Genomic DNA, 9714 nt, shown 5'->3' with positions numbered 1-9714 from the left:
AAAAAAAAAAAAAAAAAAGAAAAGAAAAGATAGTGTGTTCTTATTATTTCTCTTTTTAAAATTTTAATTTTAAAGATGTGGGGTAAAATTCAGGTTAGATATACAAATGTTTATTATGCAGGCATCCTTGTTGTTATGCCCCCCCTCCCCTGACAGTTTCCCTCAACTGCCAATCCCACCCCGCTCCCCTGGCAGTTTCTTGCTACTGCCACTCCCTTTCTTATACTATTATGATAATTGTTCAAGGTGTGCATATGAGTGAGAACATATGGTACTCTGTTCTTTGTTTCTGTGATAGATCACTGAGTATGATCAACTCTAGATACATCCAAGTTGCTGCAAAGTCCATATGTTTGTCCTTCTTTATGGCTGCATAATTTCCCATTGTGTATATATATCACACTTTTTTTATCCAGTTCAGTTTCGATGGGCAGCATGGTTGGTTCCATGTTTTTGCTATTATGAATAGAGCTGCAACAAACATACATGTGCAGGTATCTTTTTTGTAGGATGATTTGAGTTCCTCTGGGTTTATTCCCAATAGGGGAATTGCTGGGTCACATGGAAGGCCAATTTCTAGTTCTTTCAGAAATCACCACACTGTCTTCCAAAGAGGTTGCACTAGTTTGTATTCCCACCAGCAGTGTAGAAGCGTTCCTTTTTCTCTGCATCCTCCTTAAGTGTGTACTATTCGGTTTTCACTTTTAATAAACTTGCTGTGACTGCCTTACTACTTTCAAAAATTAAAAAAAGAAAAGATAGCATGTTACTCACAGTTCCCAAGAGCAGTGGGTACTCTATGACTCGGGGGGGGGGGCACTCAGAAGCACGGGGTGTGTCAGGAGGGGAAGGTGGGAGAAACGTGGACAGGAGTGTCCGTTGTGGTTTTTGTGGGAAGAACCAGGTGAGGCAGGGGAAGGAGGCATAGGGTTGGCCAGTAGGAATATCACCAGCGGGCTCCGAGGCATAATGCTCCCTACCTGTCTGACCTGGCCCTTGGGTGATTAGGGCAGGTGATAGTGACCTGGTGGACAGTAAGAGCCCAGTGGGGAGGGGCCTGGAGTGTGGGCCCTGTCACTGGCTTTGCACTTGAAGAGCGTGCTCCAGGGGAAGTTGGCTGCTTATCTCCAGGAATTGGCTAACTCTGGGAGGGGCGGAGCCTCTGAGGTCAGCCAGGCCCCAGGTATCAAAGTCCCAGGAGCAGGAAAGATAAGAAAAGATAAGAAGAAGGCCACAGACTTGTGCCAGGGGGCTCTGTGAGGGACATGGCAATCCAGGCTTTGGTGAATGGCAGCAGCTCTGCCATTTCTCTGTCCCGCCAGCCTCCCACCAGCCCCTTAGCTTATTCTATTATAGAAAGAAGGATTCCGCCGGGCTTGGTGGCTCAGCCTGTAATCCCGCACCTTTGGGAGGCCGAGGTGAGTGGATTGCCTGAGCCCGCGGGTTTGAGACCCACCTGGGCAACTTGGTGAGACCTCATCTCTACAATAAATCAAAAATGAGCCGGGCATGGTAGCGCTCACCTGTAATTCCGGCTACACAGAAGGCTGAGGCGGAAGGATTGCCGGAGTCCAGCAGGTTGAGGCTGCGGTGGCCAGGAGCGGCCACTGCACTCCAGTCTGGGCGACAGAGTGAAACTCCAACTAAAAAAAAAAAGAAAGAAAGAAAGAAAGAAGGATTCCAAGGAATGACCTGAACTGAGCCCCTCCAGAGCCCGTAGCTCCTGTGAATGGGCTTTTGAGCAAGTCTCCTGCTGGAAGTCGTGAAGGCTGGCCAGGCGCGGTGGCTCAAGCCTGTAATCCCAGCACTTTGGGAAGCGGAGGCAAGAGGATTGCCTGAGCTCAGGGGTTTGAGACCAGCCTAGGCAATTTGGTGAGGCCTCATCTCTACAACAAATAAAAAAAAATTAGCAGGGTATGGTGGCACACGCCTGTGGTTCCAGCTACTTGGAAGGCTGAGACAGAAAGATCTCCTAAGCCCAGTAGGTCGAGGATGCGGTGGCCGTGAGCATGCCTCTACACTCCAGCCTGGGTGATGGAGTGAGACTCCAACTCAAAAAACAAACAAAAAAAAACAAGTTGTGAAGGCTTTGACTAATTTCAGGTTGAAACATTCAGGGTACGGGGCCCTTTCTCCTTCTTCCATGTGATTTTTATGCTGAGTTCCAAATATGGTGGGGTGTGGGGACACCTGGAGGTCTCCAGTGTCTGCTAACCATCACCTGGGTGTATTGGAAGATGAGAAAAGAGTGTTTTCCCCTTCATTGGAGTACCTGGGCCCCTTCCTGGCCGGGATGTCCCAGGGCTGGTGCTTGTGGACCTTGGGAAGAGGGTGTGGGGACAGGAGCCTCCTCTGGTTAATTTCCTCTCTGATGCTAACCCCCAACCCCCACCTCGACCTGCCTGCCCACCCATACCACCTGGGCCAGTCCACATGCTCCTCTGGAGTCCCGTTCTTCGAAGGGACAAGCACAGTGCAATTTTTTTTGTGAGTTGGAGACTCACTCTGTCGCCCAGACTGGAGTGCATGGCACGCTCCCGGCTACCACAACCTTGACCTGCTGGGCTCCGGTGATCCTTCCGCCTCAGCCTTCCAAGTAGCTGAAACCACAGGCATGTGCCCCCACACCCGGCTAATATTTTTGACTTATTGTAGAGATGAGGTCTCGCCAAGTTGCCCACAGGCTCAGACAATCCCCTCACCTCAGTCTCCCAAAGTGCTGGGATTACAGGCTTTAGCCACCGCGCTGGCCTCCCCTGCTAAGTATTTACCCAAGTGAAATGCAAGTGTATATCCACCCAAAGACTGACATACACACGTTCATAGCAGCTCTCTTTGTAGAGATGAGGTCAGTTCATATCCCCAAACTGGAAACAGCTCACCTGCCCATCAACCAGCAGCTGAAGAAACGTTGTGGTATAATCATACAGTGGAATACTGAGCAGTAAAGTGAAGCAGACCATTGGTACACACGACACAGGTGATTCTGAAAATAATTATGCTGAGTGAAAGAAACCAGAGCGGCCACCTCTCCAAAAAGAGTACATACCATACGATTCCAATTCTAGAAATGTCTATCATGTCCTTAATAGTCTATAGTGATAGAAGTGTTTATCTGTGACCAGCAATTGCCTGGGATGAGAAGGAGGTTGGAGGCAGAAGGGCAGCAGGAAGCCTTATAAAGAAGTATAAGAGCCAGGTGTTGTGACTCTCGCCAGTAATCCCAGCACTTTGGGAGGCAGAGGTGAGAGGATTGCCAGAGCTCAGGGGTTCAAGACCAGCCTGGGCAACTTGGCAAGACCTTGACTCTGCAATAAATAAAAAAATTAGCTGGGTATGGTGTCACATGGTTCCAGCTACTTGGAAGGCTGAGGCAGGAGGATCGCCTGAGCCCAGCAGGAGGCTGCGGTGACCGTGAGTGTGCCACTGCACTCCAGCTTGGGTGACAGAGTGAGATTCCAACCCAAAAAAAAAGATCAAGCCAGCTGAATTCAGGTGAACACAACGTGAGAGATTAACTATTGTTTGGAATGAACCGTGTTCATCTTGAAGGCCTGCCTTCCTCCCTTCTTCCCTCCCTCCCTCCTCTGCCTCCCTCCCTCTGAGCGCTGGTTGACCACTCCAGTGGCTATTGGAGAGTCAGCGCAAAACCAGCCATGGTCCACCCTCACCTCCAAAGCTCACTGTGGTGGCTAAGGGGCCCGAAGCTGCTTCTCACGGTTTCTTAGGAAGCATGGGTTCCCTGCCCCACAGGTGTTCAAGGCTGGGGAAGGAGGCATCTAAGTACCTGACAGGAGGCTGACCTAGGGCCGGTGGGTGGTGGTGACACCTGTGGGTCCCCCACAGACGCTGCAGGAGATCTTCCAGGCCGAGAACACCATCATGCTGCTGGAAAGGTCCATCGCCGCCAAGGAGTGCCCGCTGAAGGTGGCCCAGACCAGGTTGGAGTGCCGGACCCGGCGCCCCAACGTGGAGCTGTGCAGGGACATTCCACAGTTCAAGTGAGTGCGGAGGCGGGGAGAACCCCTGGCCGTCCTGGAGGCGGGAGGGGTGGGCCTCAGGCGCTCCCGGGAAACCTGGGTCTGAAAAATGGGCCCCCACCGCCATCAATCAGAGCATCTAGTTCCACAGTCAACAGAGTGCTGCTCAGGGTGGAGTCCAAGGTCCAGCCCAGGCTGTCCCACTGCACGGCTCTCCAACACCAGGTGGCGCGCCCTTGCCCTGCACCCCTCTCACCTGCCTGAACTGGGATTCCACAGCTCATGGTGCTCTGGAATCCTTCTTGCTTGCCCTTGACAGCCAAGGAGATGTTAGCCTCCAGGCCCTTCTTCACCTTCTGTCCCTTCAAGAGACGCTCGGCTCATGCCTCTTGGGTGTTCTCACTGTGAGCCCCTGGGGTAGCTGAATAAGTTCTTCAATGACGGTCCTGCACGCCCTGCTGAGCCAAGGAGGCCTGCGTCTGCTGACAAAGGGCCTTCTCATAGGACAGGGGGCAAAAAGCTCATGCCAGCCCGGAAAAGGGGTTTGTGAGTGTGGGGTGGAGAGCTGGAATGGGGTGACAACCAGGCAAGAAAGGAGCAGGCCATCAGACATGGTGATTAATTTCCCATAAACGTGCTGTATGAAGTGGGGCTAACCACTTGGCCACTCTGTTCCCTCCACGTTAGGGGCGCTGTATTCATTGTCATTTGCTGTGTAACATATTACCCTAAAACGCAGTGGCTTGGAAGAACCACATCTGTTATCTCAGAGTCTGTGGGTGACGAACTGGGCTAGGTTCCTGGATTTCACAGACTGTGGTCAAGGTGTCGGTGGGGCCATGGTCCCATCTCAAGGCTGGACTGGGGAAGTATCCACCTCTAAGCTCCCTCATAGGGTTGTTGGCAGAGCTCAGTGGCTCACTGGCTGTGGGGTCAGTGGCCACCCAGATCGTGGCCACATGGGTCGCTCCTGACAACTCACTTCCACAAAGTCAATGACAGTGACAAAAGAAGGATGGCACTACCAGTCACAGCAGCTCACACCTGTAATCCCAGTACATTGGGAGGCGGAGGCAAGAGGATTGCCTGAGTTCAGGGGTTTGAGACCAGCTTAAGCAACATGGTGAGACCTTCTTTCTACAATAAATTAAAAAATCAACTGGGTGTGGTGGGTGTGTGTCTGTGATTCCAGCTACTTGGAAGGCTGAGGTGGAAGGATCACCCGAGCCCAGTAGGTTGAGGCTGTGGTGACCATGAGCGTGCCACTGCATTCTAGCCTGAGCAACAGAGTGAGACTCCATCTCGGAAAAAAAAAAAAACAATTAGTCAGGCATGGTGGCACATGTCTGTATTTCCAGCAACTCAAGAAGTTGAGGTGGGAGGATTGCTTGAGCCCAGGAGGTCGGGACTGCCATAAGCTGTGAGCATGCCACTGCCCTCCAGCCGGGACAACAAAGTGAGACCCTGACTCAAAAAAAAAAAAAAACCCAGAGAAAGTTCCCATTTTAAGTGCTTGGTTGTTACAGATGCCTAGGGTTTACAATGTCAGACATCATAGAACAGAACGTTTCCCTTGCTGTAGAAAGTTGTATTGGACAGTGCTGGTGGAATTTTTCAGGTTGCTGCTGCTGTCTCCCTCTAGCCCAGGTTTGCCATGGGGAAGTTCACCCTGATATCTAACCCAAATCCTTCCAAGCTAGGTGGGCTCGGTGGCTCAGCCTGTAATCCCGCGCTTTGGGAGGCCAAGGTGAGTGGATTGCCTGAGCCCACGGGTTCGAGACCCGCCTGGGCAACTTGGCGAGACCTCATCTCTACAATAAATCAAAAATTAGCCGGGCGTGGTAGCGCACACTTGTAGTTCCAGCTACCTGAAAGGCTGAGGCGGAAGGATTGCCAGAGCCCAGCAGGTAGAGGCTGCAGTGACTGAGAGCAGCCACTGCACTCCAGTCTGGGTGACAGAGTGAGACTCCAACTCAAAAAAAAAAGAAAAAAGAAAAAAAAAATTATTCTAAGCTTCATGTCCTCTAGTCCTGAGCACAGTTTCATTGTCTCTTCTCCCTGGAGGTGGGACCTCCAGCACAGCCCCACAACCAGGCCACTGTCACAGCTCACATGCTCTGTTCATTTCCTGGGGCTGCTGTAACAAACAAATACAAACTGGGTGGCTTCAAACAACAGAAATTAATTATCTCCCAACTTGGAGGCCAGAAGTCCAAAATCAAGGTATCGCCAAAGTTGCTCCCCTTAGAAGCTGTGACAAAGAATCTATTCCCGGCCTCTGTCCCAGCCTCCAGGAGTTGCCAGCAATCCCTGGTGTGTCTTGGCTTACAGATGCATCATGCCAGCCTTTGCCTCCCCCTCCTTAGGGCCTTCTCCTCCGCATGTCTGTGTGACTCCAAGCTTTCTCTCTTTTCTCTGGTAAGGTGAAAAGTCATTGGGTCTAGGGCCCATCCTCAGTCCAGGCTGATCTCATCTTGTGATCCTTGATCACATCTACAAAGACCCTGTTTCCAAATAACATCACATTCTCAGGCACCGAGGGGACAGGACTTAGACGTGTCTTTCTGGGACACACTCTCCACCTCACTATACCTCTCTCCTGCCTCCACCCTTGTCCCCTTCCACAGCAGCCTGGGCTGTCCCAAAACTTAGAGCAACACGTCATCCCCCTGTTTCAACTCCTCCTCCCACCCAGCACCACGGCTTCCAACTGGACTGAGAACAAAGTCCAAGACCCTTAATTCTGCATGCACTCTTCTCTTTATTTTATTTTCTGCTTTATTTATTTATTTATTGGGTTGAAGTCTCTCTGTCACCCAGACTGGAGTGCAGGGGCATGCTCATGGCCACTGCAGCCACGATCCGCTGGGCTCACGTGATCCTTATCCCTCAGCCTTCCAAATTTTTTTATGTAGAGACAAGGTCTCGCCATGCTGCCCAGGCTGGTCTCAAAGCCGTGGGCTCAGGCAATCCTCTCGCTTCAGCAATCCCTGAGCCACTGTGCCTGGCTTTTATTTATTTACTTATTTTTGTAAAGACAAATCTTACCATTTGCCCAGCCTGTCTCAAACTCCTGGGTTCAACCAGTCCTCTTGCCTGTGTCTCCCGAGGTGCTGGTATGGCAGGCGTGAGCCACTGCCCGCTCCCTAAAAATGCACTCACTGTCCAATTCAGCAGCCACATGGGGCCATTTCATTTACCTTTATAAGATTTAAAACTATATACATTTAAATTCTAAATGAAATTAATAGAGTTAAGCATCCAGTTCTCAACTATGTAGCCACATTTCAAGCGCTCATCAGTCCCATGGGGCTGGTGGCCTCCACATTGGATGGTGCAGACACAGACCATTTTCATCGTCACAGATTGTTCTACAGGATGGCACTGCTGTAGCACACTCTCCCTCCTGGTCTCCACATAGCCAGCTCATTCTCATCTTTTTTGCCTGCTCAAAAGTCCACCCCTTGAGCTGGGCACAGTGGCTCCCTCCTGTAACCCCAGCACTTTGGGAGGCCCATGTGGGAGAGGGTCACTTGAAGTCAGGAGTTTGATACCAGCCTGGGCAACATTGCAAGACCCCCATTTCTACAAATAATTTTAAAAATTAGCCAGGCATGGTGGTGTGAGCCTGTAGCCCCAGCTCTTTGAGAACGGAAGCAGGAGAATTGCTTGAGCCCAGGAGGTTAAGGCTGCAGTGAGCTATGATGATACCATGGCACTCCAGCTTGGGCAACAAAGCGAGACCCTGTCTCAAAAAAAGTTCCTCTTCTCAGACAGTTCCACAAAAGCAAAGCTTCCAAAGAAGGGGAATGAGGACCTCAGGAGCATGAAGTGGTCTCAGAGTTGCTCCCACAGTGAGGTGGGGGCAGTTTTTGGTATCCCCAAGTCAGCCAAACACTGGCCGTGGCTGCTCGGTGAGACTCTCCTCCCAGGGGGAATGGCTCCACTAGCCAAGCATCATTCCTCTTTGAAAAGTGTGGCCCTGTGAGTCATTAGCAGCCAAGGCTCACAGCAGCTGGGGGTGGTGCCCCGCCAGGAGGGGAGACCCGAGAGAGCCCGTCTTACCTAGATGAGCCTGGCCCTATTATTTTTGTTTTTTAAAAATTATAATAAAGTACACACAACATAGAATTCACCATCAGTGAATTCACCATCATTGGCAGTGTTATGCAGCCATCCCACTACCTAGTTCCAGAACATTTTTATCATCCCATAAGGAAGCCCCATACTCATTAAGCAATCTTGATGACTTATTCCCTCCCCTGACCCCTGGCACCCACCAATCCACTTTCTGTCTTTCTGGATGTGCCTGTTCTGGACATTTCTTCTTCTTCTTCCTTTTTTTTTAGTTGGAGTTTCGCTCTGTCACCCAGGCTAGAGTGCAGTGGCATGCTCATGGCCACCGCAGCCTTGACCTGCTGGGCTCAGATGATCCTTCCGCCTCAGCCTTCCAAGTAACTGGAACTATAGGCACGTGCCACCACGCCCAGCTAATTTTTTGATTTATTGTAGAGATGAGGTCTCGCCAAATTGCCCAGGCTAGTCTCGAACCTATGGGTTCAGGCAATCCTCTCACCTCAGCCTCCCAAAGTGTTGAGATTATAGGAGTAAGCCACCACGCCTGGTCTGTTCTGGACATTTCATAGGAATGGAATCATATAACATGTGGCCTTTGGTGTTTGGCTTCTTTCTTTAGCATCATGTTTCCAAGAATCTCTATGTTGTAACATGTATCAAGTTTCATGCCTTTTTATTGTAGCTGCATTGTATGGATAGACCACATCTTGGTTGCCCATTCGTCTGTCAGTGGACATTTGAGCTGTGTCTACCTTTTGGCTGTTGTGAATATGCTGCTGTGAAAGTTCACCTACACATTCTGGTTGGGCACCTGTCTTCTGTTCTTGTGGGTCTATCTCCAGGAGCGGAACTGCTGGGCCATATGTTAAGTCTTTGTCTTAACTAACTGAGGAAGTGCCAGACTGTTTTCCTGTCCTTACACCATCCTAGATTTTCCTTTGGCTCCTCTCTAGTGTGTCCGCTTGCCTGCCTGTCCTGCCTCTGTCTCTCCAGGGCAGAGCCTTATCAGTCCTGCTCCTGCTGTCTCCCAGTGCCCAGCCTGGTTCCTGGCACATCGTGCGTGTGTCTGATGAACGACTGAATTACTCGTGCCTTCTCCTTGCTCTCTCTCACCCAGGCTGGTAAATGAGGTGTTCACCATCGACGACACCCTGCAGACCCTGAAGCTGAGGCTGCGGGAGACGCAGGACACACTGCAGCTGCTGGTGATGACCAAGTGCCGGCTGGAGCACGAGCTCGCCATCAAGGCCAACACGCTCTGCATCGACAAGGAGAAGTGCATGCGCATGCGCAAGACCTTCCCCTCCACCCCACGCCTGGCGGGCTACACCTAGCAGTTGCGCGCCCCGCGCTGCTTTCCTGCACGGTTTACAATTACAAAATGCCGGCAAGCAAAATAAAAGGAAGTGTCATATTCTCCTTTTACCTCCTATCATGAAAAAATATGTATATTTAGTGCTCAAATAAATGTGCCCAAACCAAAGATCCTGGAAGTCATTCCTTGCTGCAGAATGGCTTTGGGGCTGCCCTGAGAAGAGATAGAAAATGATCCCTTGGGATGGAGGGTGGGAGGTCACCAGCATCCACAGGAAAGGAAGAGGACTCATCTCTCTCTCTCTCTCTCTCCACCCCCGTCTCTCTCTCTCTCTCTCTCTCT

At 50.9% G+C, this 9714-nt stretch overlaps 1 protein-coding gene across 1 annotated transcript in view; it reads left to right on the top strand.

The window, feature by feature from the left end:
• TEKT5 (tektin 5) overlaps nt 1-9481 on the top strand; it is a 59566-nt gene extending 50085 nt beyond the window's left edge. The window contains exons 6-7 of the mRNA XM_008057738.2: nt 3847-4001; nt 9175-9481. Coding sequence (XP_008055929.1) covers nt 3847-4001; nt 9175-9391 — 372 coding nt within the window. The 3' untranslated portion in view covers nt 9392-9481. The remainder of the gene's footprint in view (nt 1-3846; nt 4002-9174) is intronic.
• Nucleotides 9482-9714: the final 233 nt, after the last annotated feature.

The sequence above is a fragment of the Carlito syrichta genome, unplaced genomic scaffold (assembly GCF_000164805.1).
Source record: "Carlito syrichta isolate Samal-C Ts95f unplaced genomic scaffold, Tarsius_syrichta-2.0.1 Scaffold303114, whole genome shotgun sequence".
NCBI lineage: Eukaryota > Metazoa > Chordata > Mammalia > Primates > Tarsiidae > Carlito > Carlito syrichta.
This window is presented reverse-complemented; position numbering and strand designations above follow the sequence as displayed.